The sequence below is a fragment of the Salmo trutta genome, chromosome 1 (genome assembly GCF_901001165.1).
Source record: "Salmo trutta chromosome 1, fSalTru1.1, whole genome shotgun sequence".
In the NCBI taxonomy this organism is placed as follows: Eukaryota; Metazoa; Chordata; class Actinopteri; order Salmoniformes; family Salmonidae; genus Salmo; species Salmo trutta.
The window spans coordinates 60,139,891-60,163,930 of record NC_042957.1 but is presented as its reverse complement, the minus strand read 5'-3'; the positions used below and the strand labels follow the sequence as shown (position 1 = coordinate 60,163,930).

The window sequence follows — 24,040 nt, the reverse complement described above, 5'->3', positions numbered from 1 at the left end:
TTAGTGGTCAGGTGATTGTGGAGGCCATCTCATCTGATGCAGCACTCCATCACTCTCTTTCTTGATCAAATAGCCCTTACACAGCCTGGAGGTGTGTTGGGTCATTGTCCTGTTGAAACACAAATAATAATCCCACTAAGCGCAAACCTGATGGGATGGTGTATCGCTGCAGAATGCTGTGGTAGCCATGCTGGTTAAGTGTGCCTTGAATTCTAAATAAATCTAAAACAATGTCACCAGCAAAGCACCCCCACACCATCACACCTCCTCCTCCATGCTTCATGGTGGGAACCACACATACAGCGATCATCCGTTCACCTACTGTGCTTCTCACAAAGACACGGCGGTTGGAACCAAAAATCTCAAATTTGAACTCATCAGACCAAAGGACAGATTTCCACCGGACTAATGTCCATTGCTTGTGTTTCTTGGCCCAAGGAAGTCTCTTCTTCTTATTGGTGTCCTTTATTAGTGGTTTCTTTGCAGCAATTCGACCATGAAGGCCTGATTCACATAGTCTCCTCTGAACAGTTGATGTTGAGATGTGTCTGTTACATGAACACTGTGAAGCATTTATTTGGGCTGCAATTTCTGAGGCTGATAACTCTAATGAACTTATCCTCTGCAGCAGAGGTAACTCTGGGTCGTCCTGTCCTGCGGCGGTTCTCATGAGAGCCAGTTTCATCATAGCGCTTTATGGTTTTTGCGACTGCACTTGAAGAAACGTTGAAATTTTCCTCATTGACTGACATTCATGTCTTAAAGTAAGGATGGACTGTCATTTCTCTTTGCTTATTTGAGCTGTTCTTACCATAATATGGACTTGGTCTTTTACCAAATAGGGCTATATTCTGTATACCACCCCTACCTTGTGACAACAAAACTGATTAAGTTTATTAACTGATTAAGTTTATTAACTGATTAAGAAGGAAAGACATTCCACAAATGTACTTCTAACAAGGCACACCTGTTAATTGAAATGCATTCCTCATGAATGAAGCTAGTTGAGAGAATCCCAAGAGTGTGCAAATCTGTCATCCAGGCAAAGGGTGGCTCCTTTGAAGAATCTCAAATATAAAATATTGTTTGATTTGTTTAACACTTTTTTGGTTACTACATGATTCCATATGTGTTATTTAATAGTTTTGACGTCTTCACTATTATTCTACAATGTAGAAAATTGTAAAAATAAAGAAAAACCCTTGAATGAGTAGGTGTGTCCAAACTGACTGGTACTGTACAGTCGTGGCCAAAAGTTTTGAGAATGACACAAATATTAATTTTCACAAAGTCTGCTGCCTCAGTTTGTATGATGGCAATTTGCATATACTCCAGAATGTTATGAAGAGTGATCAGATGAATTGCAATTAATTGTCCCTTTTTGCCATGCAAATGAACTGAATCCCATAAAAACATTTCCACTGCATTTCAGCCCTGCCACAGAAGGACCAGCTGACATCATGTCAGTGATTCTCTCGTTAACACAGGTGTGAGTGTTGACGAGGACAAGGCTGGAGATCATTCTGTCATGCTGATTGAGTTTGAATAACAGACTGGAAGCTTCAAAAGGAGGGTGGTGCTTGGAATCATTGTTCTTCCTCTGTCAACCATGCTTACCTGCAAGGAAACACGTGCCGTCATCATTGCTTTGCACAAAAAGGGCTTCACAGGCAAGGATAATGTTGCCAGTAAGTTTGCACCTAAATCAACCATTTATCGGATCATCAAGAACTTCAAGGAGAGCGGTTCAATTGTTGTGAAGAAGGCTTCAGGGCGCCCAAGAAAGTCCAGCAAGCGCCAGGACGTCTTCTAAAATTGATTCAGCTGCGGGATTGGGACACCATCAGTACAGAGCTTGCTCAGGAATGGCAGCAGGCAGGTGTGAGTGCATCTGCACGCACAGTGAGGCAAAGATTTTTGGAGGATGGCCTGGTGTCAAGAAGGGCAGCACAGAAGCCACTTCTCTCCAGGAAAAACATCAGGAACAGACTGATATTCTGCAAAAGGTACAGGGATTGGACTGCTGAGGACTGGGGTAAAGTCATTTTCTCTAATGAATCCCCTTTCCGATTGTTTGGGGGATCCGGAAAAAAGCTTCTCCGGAGAAGACAAGGTGAGCGCTACCATCAGTCCTGTGTCATGCCAACAGTAAAGCATTCTGAGACCATTCATGTGTGGGGTTGCTTCTCAGCCAAGGGAGTGGGCTCACTCACAATCTTGCCTAAGAACACAGCCATGAATAAAGAATGGTACCAACACATCCTCCGAGAGCAACTTCTCCCAACCATCCAGGAACAGTTTGGTGATGAACAATGCCTTTTCCAGCATGATGGAGCACCTTGGCATAAGGCAAAAGTGATAACTAAGTGGCTCGGGGAACAAAACATCGATATGTTGGGTCCATGGCCAGGAAACTCCCCAGACCTTAATCCCATTGAGAACTTGTGGTCAATCCTCAAGAGGCGGGTGGCCAAACAAAAACCCACAAATTCTGACAAACTACAAGCATTGATTATGCAAGAATGGGCTGCCATCAGTCAGGATGTGGCCCAGAAGTTAATTGACAGCATGCCAGGGAGGAATGGAGAGGTCTTGAAAAAGAAGGGTCAACACCGCAAATATTGACTCTTTGCATCAACTTCATGAAATTGTCAAGACAATAAGTGTCAAAGACACTTATGAAATACTTGTAATTATATTTCAGTATTCCATAGTAACATCTGACAAAAATATCTAAATACACTGAAGCAGCAAACTATATATATATATATATATATATATATATATATATATAAATATACGACTGTGTATATATATATATATATACTATTTTTTTCATCATATCAGAGCATGATATACAGTATGGGGCTTGAGCCCTATTGTTAAGACGTGCAGTTCATACTCAATCCCTCTACTTCCCGTTCACCCGATTATTTCCCACTTTCATCAATGACTGTGTATGTGAGTATTCCAGCTGTTCTGCTATCATGTGTCTGTGTGTGTTGCTGGCAGGGGTGGAAGGGGTCAAGGTGGGTGGTTATGAAACATGTTGCTCTGGTAGGGCGGTGGCAGTCATGCAAATAACTGCCGGTCTCACAGTAATTGACCGTTAATTAACATAAAGACGTTTAGCATCTCCTGGCTTCCATGCATACTGTAGCCTACAAGCCACTGATGCAGACCTTTGGGACATCTACATTTTAAAAAGTCTAATAAATCCATGTAATATAGCCTACACCTTCACAATAAATACATTATTTATTTTAAACAGGTCTAAAGAAACATGATATGAAGAAAATGTAGTCTATTTCAGAAGAACAGAATAGCATACTCTTGAGTTGTCCTGATGTTAGGCCCTGATATGGCAATGCCATATGGCTGTGGGCTACACTAGTTAGCAGACAAGATTTGCTTAAAATTCTGTGGCATTATATTTTATTATTTTATAGTATGAAGAGTACAATTGAACATAGCTGAATAAAATGGAAAGGATATTTTCTCTAAACTATTTGAGGGAGTTCTTACAGTGGGGGAAAAAAGCATTTGATCCCCTGCTGATTTTGTACGTTTGCCCACTGATAAAGAAAGAATCAGTCTATAATTTTAATGGTAGGTTTATTTGAACAGTGAGAGACAGAATAACAACAAAAATATCCAGAAAAACGCATGTCAAAAATGTTATAAATTGATTTGCATTTTAATGAGGGAAATAAGTATTTGACCCCCTCTCAATCAGAAAGATTTCTGGCTCCCAGGTGTCTTTAATACAGGTAACGAGCTGAGATTAGGAGCACACTCTTAAAGGGACTGACCTCCGTGATTGCCAACAAGGGTTTTGCAAACAAGTACTAAGTCATGTTTTGCAGAGGGGTCAAATACTTATTTCCCTCATTAAAATGCAAATCATTTTATAAAATTTTTGACATGGGTTTTTCTGGATTTTTTGTTGTTATTCTGTCTCTCACTGTTCAAATAAACCTACTATTAAAATTATAGACTGATCATTTCTTTGTAAGTGGGCAAATGTACAAAATCAGCAGGGGATCAAATACTTTTTCCCCCACTGTACATGTGGCTATTCAGTGTTGAGTGGCTAACAAAGAATTTGGTCCTCCTGTATGCTTCATTTAGAGTTATTTATGCAACTTTAGTGGTGATACAAATGTTGGGCAAACGTTTTGATTTTTAATACATTCTCAGGCTGCATGATGGGACTCAAATTATGATTTTTTAAAAGTCACATGAAAGGCATGAGCTCTGATTTGTTTCTTGTGCAGGCTACACATTTAACCAGTCTCATTCACAATTTGACAAGCACTTGATAATATTCTAACCAGGCCTCGGATTTCCCGGCGGCATCTCCCTTGTGTGGCAGTAAAATCCATGCCTTTTGAAGGCCAAAGTGGCCGTTGTGCCCTTAGGCTGAATATAATAATTATAATTCCTGGCTGCCGTGCTCCGAAACACCTCTCACTCACATGGCTCTCTCGGATATTTCAATGATTATTTGCCAATGCTTGTCATATGATTGGGTCCTTCTCACAGGCATTTCATCTAAGAAGGAGGCTACAAGTGAAGACACATCGGGGACGCAACTGTGCGAATTCCCGAAGCGCATATTGAAGATGTTGGAACAGTCCATATTTTCGTCAGCAAAGAAGATGAGAAGGCCTAACAGCAAAATCACTAGCCTATGTTAATCTACTATCCCCCATAGTACAAAAGTTGACCTATTCTATTGGTCAACTTGTCCTTCTGTGCAATAAATAAATATTACAAACATACTCTGGGAAAGTTGTGGGATGTGATAGATCCCAAACTAATACAACAACTCGCATCAAAAAACTTTGAAAAGCAACAGATCATAACATTTACCTTAAAATGTTGATAAACTATTACGCTATTTCTTCACATTATAAGCGCAGAAATGCGCACACGGCAGTAGGCTATAAGTGTAAATGTTCCAAAATGCAATCAATTAGTGGGAAAACACTGTTATGGAAAATGACGGAAATGCGATAATGCATGTAAAGATTATCTTCCCCAAACTTGAAACTCATGCTCCGCCTATGTATGTCAGTTAGGCTCTAATCAAATCAAATCACATTTTATTTGTCACATGCACCGAATACAACAGTTGTAGTAGACCTTACAGGGAAATGCTTACTTAAAACAATGCAGTTTTAAAGAAGAAAAAAAAATAGAAATATAACAAATAATTAAGGAGCAACAATAAAATAACTGTAGCGATGCTATATAGAGGGGGTTCTGGTACAAGGTCAATGTGCGGGGGCAGCGGTTAGTCAAGGTAATTGAGGTAATATGTACATGTAGGTAAAGATAAAGCAACTAAGAATGGATAATAAACAGAGTAGCAGCAGTGTAAAAATTGGGGGTGGGGTGGGGACAATGCAAATAGTCTGGGTAGCCATTTGATAAACTGTTCAGGAGTCTTATGGCTTGGGGGTAGAAGCTGTTAAGAAGCCTTTTTGACCTAGACTTGGAGCTCCGGTACCGCTTATTGTGCGGTAGCAGAGAGAACAGTCTATGACTAGGGTGGCTGGAGTCCTTTGCAATTTTTTAGGCTTTCCTCTGAGAACGGCTGGTATAGAGGTCCTGGATGGCAGGAAGCTTGGCCCCAGTGATGTACTGGGCTGCACGCACTACCCTCTGGAGTGCCTTGTGGTTGGAGGCCGAGCAGTTACCATACCAGTGCTCGGTCCTCTGTTTTTTTGTAGTCCACAATCATCTCCTTTGTCTTGATCACATTGAGGGAGAGGTTGTTATGCTGGCACCACACTGCCAGGACTCAGACCTCCTCCCTATAGGCTGTCTCATCGTTGCCAGTGATCAGGCCTACCATTGTGTCGTCAGCAAACTTAATGATGTGGTAGGAGTCGTGCTTTGCCATGCAGTCATGGGTGAACAGGGAGTACAGGAGGGGACTGAGCATGCACCCCTGAGGGTGATGTGTTGTTACCTACCCTTACCACCAGGGGGCGACCCATCAGGGAGTCCAGGATCCAGTTGCAGAGGGAGGTGTTTAGTTCCAGGGACCTTAGCTTAGTGATGAGCTTTGTGGGTACTATGGTGTTGAATGCTGAGCTGTAGTCAATGAATAGCATTCTCACGTAGGTGTTCCTTTTGTCCAGGTGGAAAAGGGCAGTGTGGAGTACAATAGAGATTGCATCATCTGTGCATCTGTTGGGGTGGTATACAAATTGGAGTGGGTCTAGGGTTTCTGGGATGATGGTGTTGATGTGAGTCATGACCAGCATTTCAAAGCACTTCATGGCTACAGACGTGAGTGCTACGGGTCAGTAGTCATTTAGGCAGGTTACCTTGATGTTCTTGGGTACAGGATCTATGGTGGTCTGCTTGAAACATGTTGGTATTACAGACTCAGTCAGGGACAGGTTGAAAATGTCAGTGAAGACACTTGCCAGTTGGTCAGCGCATGCTCGGAGTACACGTCCTGGTAATCCCTCTGGCCCTGTGGCCTTGTGAATGTTGACATGTTTAAAGGTCTTACTCACATCGGCTACGGAGAACGTGATCACACAGTCATCCAGAACAGCTGATGCTTCATGCATGCTTCAGTGTTGCTTGCCTCGATGCGAGCATAGAAGTTATTTAGCTTGTCTGGTAGGCTTGTGTCGCTGGGCTCGCGGCTGTGCTTCCCTTTGTAGTCCGTAATAGTTTGCAAGCCCTGCCACATCCGACGAGCGTCGGAGCCGGTATAGTATGATTCAATCTTAGTCCTATATTGACGCTTTGCCTGTTTGATGGTTCGTCAGAGGGCATAGAGGGATTTCTTATTAGCATCTGCGTCTTCTGACCACTTCCGTATTGAGCGAGTCACTGGTACTTCCTGCTTTATTTTTTGATTGTAAGCAGGAATCAGGAGGATAGAGTTATGGTCAGATTGCCAAATGGAGGGCGAGGGAGAGCTTTGTATGCATCTCTGTGTGTGGAGTAAAGGTGGTCTAGAGTTTTTTTCTTTAAGTTAAGAAGTTATTTGGCCACTTTAGTTGTGATACAAACCTTATCAAAACACATAGGCCTTTGGGCTAGGCTACATGAGGTGTGCGAAAAAAAAGCATGAACTGTTTCTTGCCTTACAAGCTGGGCATCATTCACAAGTGATAATATATTATTCAGAAGTGATAGGCTAATATTGTCACCCATCAGACTATTGATAATCTTGTCTTTACATATACTAAATAATATATGTGTGAAATTTGTTTTGATTTAGAATGGATCATTATCATGCACCTGTCTCGGAACAGGGGCAGGGGGAAAAATACATGTAATCTATGCACTTAAATAGCGAATGGAAAACGCTTTTCCCGTGGTTCTTTTTCATGCCAGTCAGGTCGACTATACTCCTGTTGTTGTTTTCTCACGCAATTGCATAGCCTATAGAAATGTTGCTCAACATGAGCTCATGGGCTCTCATGAAGTGTTTTATTTTATTTTTGATAACATTTGCATTGATGTCAGAGTGATTAGAGGGACAATAGAGTGCTGAGTACCAGGCAGTTAGCAAGTTTGGTAGGCTGCTAATGACCATCAGCAGCATCAGAGCTTTGAGAAGCCTAGTTACCGTGACTACAGTCACATGGAATTTGACTGCGGTCATATGACTCGTGACTGCTGGTGTGACGGTAATACAGTCACCGTAACAGCCCTATGCTCTGGTGATGCTGGAAGGGGAGGCGTTGGGAGGCATCGAGCGGCCCTCTGGTGATGCTGGAAGGGGAGGCGTTGGGAGGCAGGGGGGTATCGAGCGGCCCTCTGGTGATGCTGGAAGGGGAGGCGTTGGGAGGCAGGGGGGTATCGAGCGGCCCTCTGGTGATGCTGGAAGGGGAGGCGTTGGGAGGCAGGGGGGTATCGAGCGGCCCTCTGGTGATGCTGGAAGGGGAGGCGTTGGGAGGCAGGGGGGTATCGAGCGGCCCTCTGGTGATGCTGGAAGGGGAGGCGTTGGGAGGCAGGGGGGTATTGAGCTGCCCTCTGGTGATGCTGGAAGGGGAGGCGTTGGGAGGCAGGGGGGTATCGAGCGGCCCTCTGCGCGGCCTGACACTGACGATGACCTTGGCCTCTGCAACTAATGGAAGTAGAGGGCAGCAGAGGTCTCTCTCTCGTCTGTCTGTCTGTCTGTCTGTCTGTCTGTCTGTCTGTCTGTCTGTCTGTCTGTCTGTCTGTCCTCCACTATCTCCATTATGTTTGTTGATGTCTACAAGGTGTCAGTCATTATCTTCCATCTTCTCTCCTCTATCTCTCTGGTTCTCCCCTTTCCTTTCTCCATTTCTCCACCTCCAGTCCATTCTCTCTACAAGTTGTTCTTACCGTATCCCTGTATCGTTTGAAGAGCTAGAATGTTCTGAACAAGGAAAATCTCCACCATGACATAATAGTCCGTTTTTAGGTCAAACAGATCGTTATCACTGCAAGAGCACATTACGGTGGCTAACTACTAAACAAGTATCCATTGGTCAAAATAATGGTCTGAAAAAGCAGTCAACATGGCAGTTACCTTATCTATTATGAGTACAGAATGCATGTAGGATTTTGACTGGGTTACGTCTCGTTACGCAACTGAGCTTCTTGGTAATCCCCTCTTTTATAATTGAATTTCGATTTGCGCCTTACAAAAAGAGGGAAATTATCCCTGTCATTGATCTTTGCTGGTATTGATTAGTCTGCGTAAGATTAAGCACATTATGTGATTGACTGTACAATCAGTGGTCCGTAGAAGAGTGACAGATGGTGAATGACAGTCAGTGAGAGAGACAGACCCTACATCTCCCCCTACTGCGCCCCCTGTCTCTGACTAAGTCTGTAGGGTAGAACAATTCTTACTAAAATAACTCCAGACTACAGGAGGTTGGGGGCACCTTAATTGGGGAGGATGGGCTCGTGCTAATGGCTGGAGTGGGATTGATGGAATGGTATCAAATACATCAAACATATGGTTGAATACCATTCCATTCGCTCCGTTCCAGCCATTGTTATGAGCCGTCCTCCCCTCAGCAGCCTCCACTGCTCCAGACGTTACCTACGGATATTGTTTATGTTTTTCTAAATTAAAACATGCTTCATGATTCTGCGTATACTGTATTTGTTTGTGTTAGCTATAGGTTTGTGTGCATGTGTGTGTTTGTGTGTGTCTCAGTTTGTGTCTGAGTGTACTGTATGTATGTGTTTGTGAGTGTGTGTGTTTGTGAGTGTGTGTGTGTGTGTGTGTGTGTGTGTGTGTGTGTGTGTGTGTGTTGTGCATACTGTATTAGCAGCAGTGTTGCAGCGGGGCTCCAGCTGTGAGGGCTGGGCTGCCAGGTGCAGAGGGAGAGGGAGAGGGAGAGGGAGGGGGAGGGGGAGAGGGAGAGGGAGAGGGAGGGGGAGGGGGAGAGGGAGGGGGAGAGGGAGGGCGTGTTTACAAACGTTCCCCTCTCTCAGTTTTCTCCCGCCCTCTCTTCCAGCCACACTCCTCAACATGAGCCTGAAACAGAAACTCCAACCTGTGAGTACTCCAACTCTACTCTCTCACTCCCTATTCTCTTCTTTCTTTCTCTTCCTGTCTCACTCCTGTCCTTTTCTGCCTCTCCTCTTACCCTCATGGTCATCTGGTGGTTCGTAGCAGGCTACCGAGCTCCATCCTCCGTATTGACAGTGAGGCAGGGGCTGTGACGGATGTTGTTAGTGCTGATGTCATCTTGTTGTCGTCATAATTTGTCTTGTGTCACTTGTCGCCCACTTTTTTTCCGTTGGTGATAATTATGTTGATGTTTTGTGGGCTCCAGGGTACTTGTTGGTCTCTGGAATTTGGAATGTTCATTTGATTAGCATGAATCAAATTTCATTTTGTTCTGAAAATTATTATTCTAATTTAAAGAGAACAGTTCACAGTACCTTAGTGGTGTTTGTTTGGTGTATGAAACAAAACTAGTGTCAAGAGGTTTTTAATTTCAGACTGGATTGTTACTGAAGTATTAACATAGTTAGGTGTTCTTTATGCAAATAGCTAGTGTTTGTTTTTAATCTTTAAAAAGGTATTTGTTGTATTCTATGTCAGATGTCATTGTGTTTTCCAATAAGGACTGTTAACTGTTATAAGCCCTGAGTGGTTTGGGTTAAACATTGTGGTGCAGACGGCATGGATCTTATTCAGGCTGTCATTATGAAACAGGACTGGAAATGATGTCAATAATCTGAGATTACTCAGATGAGGGAATCTGGGTAACACACACGCACGCACGCACGCACGCACGCACACACACACACACACGCACACTGCCCGTCCCTCAGCTTGCTCCCACAGGTTCATCATGTTAGATGTTAAATTCAGTCCTCAGGGGGAGAATCCTGATTGTTGGTACAGCAGCGCATCTGTCATAGAAAGAACACAATGTCACGTTGAATCACAACCCTCATTTAGCCACAAACATTGATAGCAATAAGGCCTAAGGTCCTGAGCCCTATGTAGCCCCCAGCAGTCAGGTCTCCTTTCATAAGGTATGTAGCAAACAGTACTGCAGGTGTAGAATCTTCATTTGATGCAGAAAATGTAAAATGTGTTGTGTATTTGAGGTTTAAAAAGGCTTCTGAAGTTTATAATTTCCACTTTGAAATGCCATTAATTATAATCCACATTTCCTGTTGATGCAGAACTATTTTCCTGCTGTATCGAATTGGCTCAAATTAAGATCCTACATCTGTACATGTAACAGTCTTGCTTCCGTCCCTCTCCTCGCCCCAACCTGGGCTTGAACCAGGGACCCTCTGCACACATCAACAACTGACACCCACGAAGCATCGTTACCCATCGCGCCACAAAAGCCGCAGCCCCTTTACAAGGGGAACAACTACTTCAGGTCTCAGAGCGAGTGACGTCACCGATTGAAACGCTATTAGCGCGCACCACCGCTAACTAGCTAGCCATTTCACATCGGTTACATACAGTACTTTAAATGCTCTGCTATGAGAGGTTCTGCAGTGCATTTTGACATCCTCAGTCTTCAGTCAATTGTTTCAGTTTGTTGTTTCAAATTGTTTATTCAGGGTAAGAAATGCATTAACTGAACTATCCATCTAATTAAAGCTCAGTCCTACTATTCCTTGTATTAGATTAGTTTACTGACTACTGGAGCAGCACCCCCTGGACTGGGTGAGAGTTGGGTCATAGAGCAGTAAGTGGGCAGTGTGTAGTCTGGATGGGAATCGATAGGAGGCTAACCATGTGGTGTCATTTTATCACCTCTAAGACTGACTGTATGTGGGGACTTTAGTCTTAAAGGTTTGTTCTCTTACTTTGAGTCTGAACATCTTTTCCATGTAAGAATCAAAGCTGTGAGGGTTGAGAGAGGTCAGATGTTCTGGAAAGAGATGGAAATTGTCATAGGAAGCTTTCACCTTGTACTCAGGTTATTTAGTAGGGAAAAAACCTTGTAGCACTGAACATGCTGCATTTAATGTACCTGTATTTTGTGATCCAGCTAAGTAGGGACATTGGAGAGAATTGGCAGCAAGGGCACCATGGTAACGCTGTGTGTTATTACAGATTATTCTGTCACCATGGCTATGTTCATAGTTATGCAAACTATACATGCAAAGTAGGTTGAGCCAGTGGATCCTGCAGAACATGTTGACTGTGTAGGTTACACCAGCCTAGCCTGCAACACATGTTGACTGTGGAGGTTCCACCAGCCTAGCCTGCAACACATGTTGACTGTGTAGGTTCCACCAGCCTAGCCTGCAGAACATGTTGACTGTGTAGGTTACACCAGCCTAGCCTGCAACACATGTTGACTGTGGAGGTTCCACCAGCCTAGCCTGCAGAACATGTTGACTGTGTAGGTTCCACCAGCCCAGCCTGCAACACATGTTGACTGTGGAGGTTCCACCAGCCTAGCCTGCAACACATGTTGACTGTGGAGGTTCCACCAGCCTAGCCTGCAACACATGTTGACTGTGTAGGTTCCACCAGCCCAGCCTGCAACACATGTTGACTGTGGAGGTTCCACCAGCCTAGCCTGCAACACATGTTGACTGTGTAGGTTCCACCAGCCTAGCCTGCAGAACATGTTGACTGTGTAGGTTACACCAGCCTAGCCTGCAACACATGTTGACTGTGGAGGTTCCACCAGCCTAGCCTGCAGCACATGTTGACTGTGGAGGTTCCACCAGCCCAGCCTGCAGCACATGTTGACTGTGGAGGTTCCACCAGCCTAGCCTGCAGCACATGTTGATCACGGAGGTTCCACCAGCCCAGCCTGCAGCACATGTTGACTGTGGAGGTTCCACCAGCCTAGTGTGCAGCACATGTTGATCACGGAGGTTGCACCAGCCTAGCCTGCAGCACATGTTGACTGTGGAGGTTGCACCAGCCTAGCCTGCAGCACATGTTAACTGTCATGAATCTCGAGTGAGACAACAACAGATTTTATTTATTTAACCTTTTATTTAACTAGCCAAGTCAGTTAAGAACAAATTCTTAATGACAATGATAGCCTACCCCGGCCAAACCCGGACGACGCTGGGCCAGTTGTGCGGCGCCCTATGGGACTCCCAATCACATCCGGATGTGATACAGCCTGGAATCGAACCAGGGACTGTAGTGACTTATCTTGTACAGAGATGCAGGGCCTAAGACCACTGCACCGTTCGGAAGCCCATATGGGTGATATCAGACAGCACATTGTGCACCATGGTCTGCCTATGTCCAGAGCTGTAAAAATACTTGAAAATACTACTTAAGTAGTTTCTTGGGGTATCTGTACTTTACTTTACTATTTATATTTTTGACAACTTTTACTTTTATTTTCCAAAAGAAAATGATGTACTTTTTACTCCATACATTTTCCCTGACACCCAAAAGAACTCATTACATTTTGAATGGTTAGCAGGACAGGAAAATTGTCTAATTCACACACTTATCAAGAGAACAACCCTGGTCATCCATACAGCCTCTACATCAAGCACACAGACAGTTTTGACCAATACTTCCCTCCTACACAAGCACTCACAAAAGGTGTTAGTGAAAATGAACCAAAATCACCCAGCTCTTTGCAACAATCCCTGTCGATTTGCTTGTAAATTAGGGCACTTACCCTGCTCTGCCATTGGCCGAGGGACAGTGAAGGGGGTCACATGGTGTGGCAGGTGAGCTGCAGCAGGGTCTTTTTAAAGGCCAGTGAGTGGGGTGGGGCGGGGGAGAAGGGTACAGACAGCCAGGCAGCCAGAGAGGGTCCACTCCCCAGCAGTGGTCTGTTAGAGTTGGGCACATAGGCACTGGGCCACTGGGTAGCTGATCTGGAGCATTGTGCTGGACATAGCGGGCTAGTATGGAGCAGGGGAGGACCTATCTGTTCCGGGGGAGACAGGGAGGGCTGCTGGGGACTTTAAGGGGGACCTCCTCCTCCTGCTGCTGCTGTGGTCGGGACCAGGATAAACTGGAGCTCCTGGATATGGAGGCTCTCATCGTTGTACCGGTTAGTAGGAGCACTAGGGGCAGACTGATTGAAATGGTCTATGTGAGTGGGATCTCTTGGGTTATTGTTGTCAATTCAGATACTGTGGTTTCGATGATGGTGTGTGAGGAAAATATAAATATTTAGGTAATATTATGGTCTGTGCTGTCACTATGAGAACACAATCACTAAGGTCCTCTCTGTATTTGAATTTGCACCTATGATTTACATACTGTTTATTATAGTTGATTTGGTTCCTATTTGGCTGTACTGACTGTGTTGAACACTCAGAAATCAGACCCCCGTCAACCATGTAGATATTTGTCTTGTGAAAAGCTGTGTGTTGACTTCTACAGTGTTTGTGTTGGGTCCTTTGAGACAGATATTGTTTATACTCCAGGACATAATTGTCTTCATGACAACATGACTGGTTAGCTGTGAGACAGGGATGTTTGTGTGAACATTTACACTCATTGCATTGTATCACACACACACACACACACACACACACACACACACACACACACACACACACACACACACACACACACACACACACACACACACTACTTCTCCCTCTTTGTCACTCTGGAATACACATTAACTCTGATTGATTTGTGACAGTGCTTGAACAGCTAATGGAGGTTGTTGTGTTTTTTTGCTGCTGCTGTTCTAGTTGTGCTGAGGTGAGAGACATGTGGGTTGGAGGCCCGCGGTGTCAGACACAGTAGGTAGTTAGACAGAACACAGTTGCTCCCCTTCCTTCCCCCAAAGGGCACAACAAAGACAATATCAGGTCCTGTTCTGCTCCTCTCTTCTGAACTGTCTTCTGCTCTGGTTCCCTGAACCCACGTCCCTCGGGTTTCTCGGCACAATTCTCTGACATGACTCACTCTCTTTCCCATTTCTTATACAGCTTTCCATTTTGCTAAGGCTGTTTGGCTTATCATCTCATATTATCGGGGTTCTAATCAAGGCCTTTCAGCAGGGTGGTGAGGGGCTATTGTGAAGATATTCTGTTTCATTTCTGTTTCACTTTTACTGCCCATGATTAATCTAGATTCAGCAGGACTCTCTGACCGTCTCTGCCCTCTCCCTTCTAGGTACTGTCCCTAGGGGCTGATGTCCTGCCAGAGTACAAGCTCCAGGCGCCTCGCATCCACAAGTGGACCATCCTCCACTACAGTCCCTTCAAGGCGGTGTGGGACTGGGTCATCCTCCTGCTGGTCATCTACACGGCTGTCTTCACCCCCTACTCCGCTGCCTTCCTGCTCAACGAGGTGGAGGACGAGCTACGGCGCTCCTGTGGCTACACCTGCAACCCCCTCAACGTGGTGGACCTGGTGGTGGACGTCATGTTTATCGTGGACATTCTCATCAACTTCCGGACCACATATGTCAATCACAATGACGAGGTGGTCAGCCACCCGGGGCGAATCGCCCAGCACTACTTCAAAGGCTGGTTCCTCATTGATATAGTGGCAGCCATCCCCTTTGACTTGCTCATATTCCGCTCTGGCTCTGATGAGGTGAGATGGATGGAGGAGAAGGTGGATCATTTGAATCTATGTGTAGTATTGGTCCTTTTTTGCAGTGTTGGTCAGTGTACCAATTCAACAAAGACTCTCATAAATCTTCTTGTTCTTTTACATGAATTGCTTTGTTTGTACATTGAACCTCTCTCCTCTCAGCCCCAGACGACCACTCTGATTGGCTTGCTGAAGACTGCTCGGCTGCTGCGATTGGTGCGTGTGGCGCGGAAGCTGGACCGCTACTCAGAGTACGGCGCCGCCGTTCTCTTCCTCCTCATGTGCACCTTTGCCCTCATCGCCCATTGGCTGGCCTGTATCTGGTACGCCATCGGCAACGCGGAGCGCACCAACTCGGCCCGCATCGGAGGCATGAAGATCGGCTGGCTGGACAACCTGGCTGAACAGATTGGTAAACCATACAACGACACAGACCCTGCCTCCGGCCCCTCCACCAAGGATAAATACGTCACAGCGCTTTACTTTACCTTCAGCAGCTTGACCAGCGTGGGCTTCGGCAACGTTTCCCCCAACACCAACCCTGAGAAGATCTTCTCCATTTGCATCATGCTAATCGGCTGTGAGTACGTCACCAGTGTGTCTGAGTACGTCACCAGTGTGTCTGAGTACATCACCAGTGTGTCTGAGTACGTCACCAGTGTGTCTGAGTACGTCACCAGTGTGTCTGAGTACGTCACCAGTGTGTCTGAGTACGTCACCAGTGTGTCTGAGTACGTCACCAGTGTGTCTGAGTACGTCACCAGTGTGTCTGAGTACGTCACCAGTGTGTCTGAGTACATCACCAGTGTGTCTGAGTACGTCACATGTGTGTCCGTGTCTGTAGCGTGCCTGTGTGTCCAGAGTGTTCATATGCATTGCTGCATTACTTTAAGTGTAGTACCACCTATCATTTTAGGTGGATGTCTCTGACATGTCTCTCTGTCGTCTCCTGTAGCTCTGATGTATGCCAGTATCTTTGGTAACGTGTCGGCTATCATCCAGAGGCTGTACTCCGGCACGGCCCGTTACCACACCCAGATGCTGCGTGTCAAAGAGTTCATCCGCTTCCACCAGATCCCAGAGGGACTACGCCAGAGACTGGAGGAATACTTCCAACATGCCTGGTCCTATACCAATGGCATCGACATGAACGCTGTGAGTTACTCTCAAACACACATTCATATACAGCCAAACACACACACATCCATACGCACACCAAAAACACATTTTCCCTACTTGCCACCTGAGTTTTGCCGCCATTAGGTGCTCAGACAGGGAGACCTAACAGTGGAAATGATGTGCGTCATATCCTTTGTGTTAGTAGATAGATAGCGTCCTGCTGGTTACAGAGAAGAGAAAAGCATTAGGCCTCTAACACCACAGGAACATGACGTAGCAGAGAGCACGCCTGTCAATTCAATCTGAACAGAATTGATCACATAGACACTGTGTGTGTGCATGTGTCCCCTTGTCAATAGTGAGCATCTACTGAAACAGCTCTCCCCCCACTCGCTCTCTGTCTCTCTCTCTCTCTCTGTCTCTCTCTGTCTTTCTCTCTTTCTGTCTCTCTGTCTCTCTCTCTCTTCTCTCACACTCTCTCTCTCTCTCTCTCTCTCTCTCTCTCTCTTCTCTCTTTCTCCCTCTCCCATTTCTCTAGGTGCTGAAGGGTTTCCCTGAGTGTCTACAGGCTGATATCTGCCTCCACCTGAACCGCTGCCTGCTCCAGAACTGCAGGGCCTTCAAGGGGGCTAGTAACGGCTGTCTGCGGGCGCTGGCCATGAGGTTTAAGACCACCCACGCCCCTCCGGGCGACACCCTGGTCCACATGGGAGACGTCCTTTCAGCTCTCTACTTCATCTCTAGAGGGTCCATAGAGATTCTGAGAGACGATGTGGTGGTGGCCATACTGGGTAGGCTGAAGGGTGGTGGTGGCCATACTGGGTAGGCTGAAGGGTGGTGGTGGTTACTGGGTAGGCTGAAGGGTGGTGGTGGTTACTGGGTAGGCTGAAGGGTGGTGGTGGTTACTGGGTAGGCTGAAGGGTGGTGGTGGTTACTGGGTAGTCTGAAGGGTGGTGGTGGTTACTGGGTAGGCTGAAGGGTGGTGGTGGTTACTGGGTAGTCTGAAGGGTGGTGGTGGTTACTGGGTAGGCTGAAGGGTGGTGGTGGTTACTGGGTAGTCTGAAGGGTGGTGGTGGTTACTGGGTAGTCTGAAGGGTGGTGGTGGTTACTGGGTAGTCTGAAGGGTGGTGGTGGTTACTGGGTAGGCTGAAGGGTGGTGGTGGTTACTGGGTAGGCTGAAGGGTGGTGGTGGTTACTGGGTAGGCTGAAGGGTGGTGGTGGTTACTGGGTAGGCTGAAGGGTGGTGGTGGTTACTGGGTAGTATGAAGGGTGGTGGTGGTTACTGGGTAGTCTGAAGGGTGGTGGTGGTTACTGGGTAGGCTGAAGGGTGGTGGTGGTTACTGGGTAGGCTGAAGGGTGGTGGTGGTTACTGGGTAGGCTGAAGGGTGGTGGTGGTTACTGGGTAGTCTGAAGGGTGGTGGTGGTTACTGGGTAGTCTGAAGGGTGGTGGTGGTGGTTACTGGGTAGTCTGAAGGGTGGTGGTGGTGGTTACTGGGTAGGCTGAAGGGTGGTGGTGGTTACTGGGTAGTCTGAAGGGTGGTGGTGGTTACTGGGTAGTCTGAAGGGTGGTGGTGGTTACTGGGTAGTCTGAAGGGTGGTGGTGGTTACTGGGTAGGCTGAAGGGTGGTGGTGGTTACTGGGTAGTCTGAAGGGTGGTGGTGGTTACTGGGTAGTCTGAAGGGTGGTGGTGGTTACTGGGTAGGCTGAAGGGTGGTGGTGGTTACTGGGTAGTCTGAAGGGTGGTGGTGGTTACTGGGTAGTCTGAAGGGTGGTGGTGGTTACTGGGTAGTCTGAAGGGTGGTGGTGGTTACTGGGTAGTCTGAAGGGTGGTGGTGGTTACTGGGTAGGCTGAAGGGTGGTGGTGGTTACTGGGTAGTCTGAAGGGTGGTGGTGGTTACTGGGTAGGCTGAAGGGTGGTGGTGGTTACTGGGTAGTCTGAAGGGTGGTGGTGGTTACTGGGTAGTCTGAAGGGTGGTGGTGGTTACTGGGTAGTCTGAAGGGTGGTGGTGGTTACTGGGTAGTCTGAAGGGTGGTGGTGGTTACTGGGTAGTCTGAAGGGTGGTGGTGGTTACTGGGTAGCCTCCTTCTTTTTTAAGTCTTCCCCTCGTTCTTCCCTTTCAAGCTTATGTGGTTTAGTGCATTCTCTGTCTGTCTGCCTGTCTCTGTTTGTCTCTCTCTTTCTCTCTCTCTCTCTCTCTCTCTCCCTCTCTCACACTCACACACATACACACACACACTGCTGTGTTGTGGTGTGCTGTTTAGCCAGAGGTGTTTGGGCACGGCTCCACTTCCATTCCACAGTGTCATTGATTACCGATCACCCGATTGCTCAGACCCACTCTCTCTATGCTAGCCTGTCTCGCTTTGATTCGTCTCCCCTCTGCATTTAAGTGGACACAAAGTCAGGCCTAACTGGAATAATGTAGAGCATTAGTGTTATAGTTCTACTCTCTGAAAAATCTAGAAATAATCCAGAAGAAATGATCTATCAGGGTAGACTTGTAGACGGAGGCTTTTACTCCCCCTGGTGGTGTATGTGAGTGAGTTTATGAGTGTTTTTAATGCTTATGTTGTCCAAGAATTTTTTTGTTCAAACATTGCTTTCTCCATTGTCCTTCTATTCACCTCCTTTTCCTCTTCCCCTGTGTCACACCTTTCAACCTCTCATCTCTCCATTCTCTCTCTCTCGTTCTCTCCGTAGGTCAGAATGATATCTTCGGAGAACCCATCTATCTTTTTGGGCGTCCAGGGAAGTCCAGTGCAGACGTCAGGGCTTTGACCTACTGTGACCTCCATAGGATCCTGAGGGAGGACCTGCTGGAGGTGCTGGACATGTACCCAGACTTCTCTGACTGCTTCTGGACCAACCTGGAGATCACCTTCAACCTCCGAGATGTGAGTACCATCAGGGGGGGGACAGAGAGCACCCTCTCCAACCACTAGTAGGTACTGTTCATGTTGGGCCGGTTTCCTGGACACAGACTGTGTAGTCTTGGACTAAAAATCATTCTCAATGGAGAATCTCCTTTGAAAGTGCTTTTTAGTCCAGGACTAGTCTTAATCTGTGTCTGGGAAACCAGCCCTTAGTCATAAAGAGAGCTTAGCACAAGGTCAATGAGTTTTAGTTAGGCAAACTAATGCAAAAGCATTACTTCTTGAATATTTAGTGTGTATAAAGCTGATGATTGATGGTGTGTGTGTATTGTGTTGTAAAGTGTGAGTTGTTTTTTGTTGAGTTACTGAAGCTGATGTGTATTAGGTAGATAGAATGAACCAGGCACCTCCTAGTGAGGACTCTGAATGTGGATACCGACGGGCGCGGCCACGACGCACGAGAAACCGGCCTGGTGAGTGTGTGTGGTTCTGCTCATTATGTCCTCATGGGTTTCTTATACATTAGTAAAAGTAGTGTTACTATCAATGATATGTCTAAAGTTGTGGTGATCCTTGTACCTGTCCTGGTTGTGTGTAGACGGCATGGACCGGGAGGACTCATTTCCAGACCAGTCGTGTCCCTTGGGGAACCACAGCGGCCCGGACACAAGCTCCCACTGGGAGGGCATGTGTAGCAGCGCCAGCGCCTGCTCCCAGTCCAGTGACGATGAGATGAAGCCCCTGGGACATAGCAAAGCAGAGCTGTACCCCTCTGTGGACAACACCGATGACTACCCCCCTGCTGTGGTCAGCCTGCTGCCTCCCAGCGGACCCTCAGCCGGCATGGGGTCACCCCTGGACCGAGGAAGTTACCAATACACAGGTAAAGAGAGACTGAGATATAGATACACAGTATTAGGCATGAACTAACTAAGATCAGTGGACTGTACTATGTTCTAACCTGCATCAAAGCATTCCCACAGGCATCTCTGCTCTTTCTCTACATCCCAGCTGCAGCCCCCATCAACATGCCAGGCCCAGGGGTGTATGGGTATTGGCCTGACCGGAGGACCAGTCAGTTGTCAGATCCCCAGCGGCGCTGCTCCTCAGTCAGGGGCACCTACCACTCTCCTCCCTGTGCAGAGGACAGGCCCAGTGAACTGGAGTCCAGAGTGGAGCTGCTACAGTCCCAGCTCCACAGGTATAGAGGAGATGAGAGAAGGAAAAGTTAGGAGATGAGAGGAATATTGAGGAGAGGAGAGAAGAGGAGGGGAAAAGGGATGACAGGAAGGGAGAGGAAAAGTGACGAGGGCACAGCAAAGAGGATCTTTAGAATGGAATTGTGAGGGGAGGGGAGGGGAGGGGAGGGGAGGATTTACAGACAGGTAAAGGAAGATAATAATTGGAGTAGAAGCCTAAATAAATAATGGAGGAAGACCAAGAAATGATTGAGAGAGATCACAGAGGAAGAAATGATTGACTTTATTCATCTATGGTCTTTCCTCTCCCACCCTGCCTCCATCCTTGGCCCTGCCCAGACTGGAGACTCGGATGACTGCAGACATCCACGTGATCCTGCAGCTGCTCCAAAGGCAGATAACCCCAGTACCCCCGGCCTACAGCACTGTGTTGCCCAGCCCTCACCCTGCTCACCCCACCACCCTGTACAGCACAGCAGCCCCCATCATCCACACTGTCCCCTCCATGCCCCCAATCAAGATTGACAGCATGCCTTCGCCGCTGCAGGTGGGTACTGGTATGGTGTACAGATAGTACAGTATATATCAGTTTTTGCTTGCTACAATGCTCTGTCCTCGAAGAGCTATATGATATTGTGAAACAGTGGGCTGATAAAATGAGTGAGAGCGAGGTATTGGTATTAGAGGTTGTACAGTATACTGAGTTACTGAATCGCTTTTGTGCTTCACCTCTCTCTCTACCCCCTGTATTTTTTTTTGCAGAGCCCGGACTCAGACAAGCACAAGTCCAAGGACTCCCTGTCCAGTGGGATCCACCTCACGGTGGCCTCTGATGACACCATGTCCATGTCCCCTGAGACAGAGCCCCTTCCAGGGTCCTCCATGGGCCTCAGCCCCCCCCATGTCTCCTGCCAAACCCTGGGGCCCTCTGGACTGCTGTGTGGCAGCCTGCGTTTCCCCTCCCTCCCTGACAACCTGGAGACCTCCACAGAGGGGCAGGAGATTCAGAGGCACGTTTCTAACCCCATCCTGCCAGGCAGCTAAAACCCTCTGACCTTTAACCTTAAACCTGATCATCCCTCACTCCTAGCACCCCCTGCACCACCACAGGAGGACAATCATATGTTGGCAGTCACTTCTCTAATCGTCCCCTCTCTCATTCCTCCTCTCCAATCCCCACCCAACCCCCTAACCTGTAAGATGCTGCTGATCAACGTGGGTTGCCTTCCACGTAGCTGAGAGGAGGTTCTATGGAGGGCCCCCTCTCACTGACTCACAGTGCCCGGGGCTGAGGCACCTCTGGTCCTGTGCGACAAACAACTTCTCCTCTCTATCAGGGCCTAGGGCATTATTGAGAGGGGTTTAGGATTTCTGCAACCCCCTGGGGGCCTGGCACTGCCTATGGAGAACTGATATGAAACTGGGCTGATTAGAAGCACACGGACACACACGTCACACGGACACTAACAATAACCCCAAACCCCCTTTTCCCTGGATCTCAAAGCTGTAGTATTGTCATTTCTCTCTCGTTTTCTTTTTGTTAAGTGATGGTCCTTTTATGCCATGGTCCTTTTTGTTGGGAGATAAGAATTTGGCCAAAAATACATATAACTGTGTGTACTGTATGTTTACACTGTAGAGGAACTGCACATTCAGGCTCAGTGCTGTTTAGAAGTTGAACTGAAACGTATTTTTATAGTATCATGAGGATCTTACCGTCAATCTGGAAAATCTATTAGTTATGAATGCACACATGTATTTCTTTCACACTATTGCTATGTTGGTGTAACATATTATCAACAGATGATATAAAGAGATGGTATAAATGCTGTCTAAATACTGTTTATGTCTGTATGGTAGGAATGACTACTGTAAAAGTGGCCATTTTTGAATACAGTAATTCTACTCTCATGTTCTACCAATCATAGGACTTAATGGAACGCAATATTTGTTAACATGAAGTGACATGTCTCATTATTGAGTCAACATTGTCAGGGGTCATGAGAACAGCTAATTGACATGGGGAAAAAAGCATAACGGACAGTTTTCTCATCTCCTTTATGCTGTAGTTATGTAGCACCTGTGAAGCATTATAAACACCTTTCATTTATACAGCCATTACTGCTTTGCTTGGTTCATCATGTTTGTGTATGTCTATATATCTGTTCTGTTTCACAGGACTGTTGTTACACCAAGGATGCATCATCTCTTTTTCAGGTGTGTGTGTGTGTGTGTGTGTGTGTGTGTGTGTGTGTGTGTGTGTGTGTGTGTGTGTGTGTGTGTGTGTGTGTGTGTGTGTGTGTGTGTGTGTGTGTGTGTGTGTGTGTGTGTGTGTGTGTGTGTGTGTGTGTGTGTGTGTGTGTGTGTGTGTGTGTGTGTGTGTGTGTGTGTGTGTGTGTGCGCAATGTTTGTTGACTATGTTTGAGTAAATGACATGGTCACATATTTAACATCACCCTTTTGAAAGGCCGGGATTCAATCTGATTCTACAAGACAATGTTCCCGCTTTTGAAGAGACCACATTAACGTTAAATGCTGCATATGTCGGCTCAATCGGAAATTACGTTCAAATGGTGCATTGTCTAAATCCGCGATCAGATTGAATCCTGGCCCAAATGTGTGCAATGACTCAAGGTGCCAAAGTTAGTGGATGTTTGATGCCCACCTGGGAGGAAGTGATGTGGATGGAATCTGCCAATCAAGTGATGTCACTGGGATAGTGTCATTTTCCCAGAATCCCAGTGTCAAGATGTTTTTGACAGTTTCAGGAGAATGTAACTCTGTTTTTTAAGCCTTTCTTGTTCTGTAAAGGTTTCTTGAAGCACAAAATCATAATTCTTATTCATCTTTTTTAGATTAAAGATTATTTATAACAAATAATACACAAACTTCTACTGACAAGTTGTTTATTTTTGGTTGAGGGCTTGCACCATTTACTCTTCTTCAGTTGGGCTTACTTTTGTGGAATTCATAGACATTAACTTATAAACCATATTTTAAAACCAGAAATTCGTTCAGTTGGGCCATGTTAAAGGCCCAGTTCATCCCAAAGGTGTTTGATGGGGTTGAGGTCAGGGCTCTGTGTAGGCTAGTCAAATTCTTCTTCCACACGATCTCGACAAACCATTTCTGTATGGACCTCGCTTTATGCATGGGGACATTGTCATGCTGAAAAAGAAAAGGGCCTTCCCCAAACTGTTGCCACAATGTTGGAAGCACAGAATCTTCTAGAATGTCATTGTATGCTGTAGAGTTAAGTTTTCCCTTCACTGGAACTAAGGGGCCTAGCCCGAACCATGAAAAACAGCCCCAGACCATTATTTCTCCTCCACCAAACTTTACAGTTGGCACTATGCATTAGGGCAGGTAGTGTTCTCCTGGCATCCACCAAACCCAGATTTGTCCGTCGGACTGACGCATTTCTACTGCTTCAGAGTCCAATGGCAGCGAGCTTTACATCACTCTATCCGGCACTTGGCATTGCGCATGATGATCTTACGCTTGTGTGTGGCTGCTCGGTCACAGAAACCTACTTCATGAAGCTCCCGACGAACAGTTATTGTGCTGACGTTGCTCCCAGAGGCAGTTTGGAACTCGGTAGTGAGTGTTGCAACCGAGGACAGATGATTTTCACCACTCGGCGGTCTCGTTCTTTGAGCTTGTGGAGCCGTTGTTGCTCCTAGACGTTTCCACTTCACAATAACAGCATTACAGTTCACCAGGGCAGCTCTAACAGGGCAGAAATCTGACGAACTGAGCTCTTCAGTAAGGCCATTTTACTGCCAATGTTTGTGTATGGAGATGGCATGGTTGTCTGCTAGATCTTATACTCCTGTCAGTAACAGGTGTAGCT

The 24,040-nt window shown here is 46.4% G+C and overlaps 1 protein-coding gene across 1 annotated transcript in view; it reads left to right on the top strand.

The window, feature by feature from the left end:
* The window catches only part of LOC115203805 (potassium voltage-gated channel subfamily H member 6-like), a 41,453-nt gene extending 18,378 nt beyond the window's left edge, over positions 1-23,075 (top strand). Inside the window, exons 8-17 of the mRNA XM_029768816.1 lie at positions 14,570-14,995; positions 15,158-15,575; positions 15,951-16,150; positions 16,653-16,905; positions 18,816-19,009; positions 19,374-19,461; positions 19,587-19,871; positions 20,000-20,189; positions 20,527-20,734; positions 20,950-23,075. Coding sequence (XP_029624676.1) covers positions 14,570-14,995; positions 15,158-15,575; positions 15,951-16,150; positions 16,653-16,905; positions 18,816-19,009; positions 19,374-19,461; positions 19,587-19,871; positions 20,000-20,189; positions 20,527-20,734; positions 20,950-21,231 — 2,544 coding nt within the window. The 3' untranslated portion in view covers positions 21,232-23,075. The remainder of the gene's footprint in view (positions 1-14,569; positions 14,996-15,157; positions 15,576-15,950; positions 16,151-16,652; positions 16,906-18,815; positions 19,010-19,373; positions 19,462-19,586; positions 19,872-19,999; positions 20,190-20,526; positions 20,735-20,949) is intronic.
* Positions 23,076-24,040: the final 965 nt, after the last annotated feature.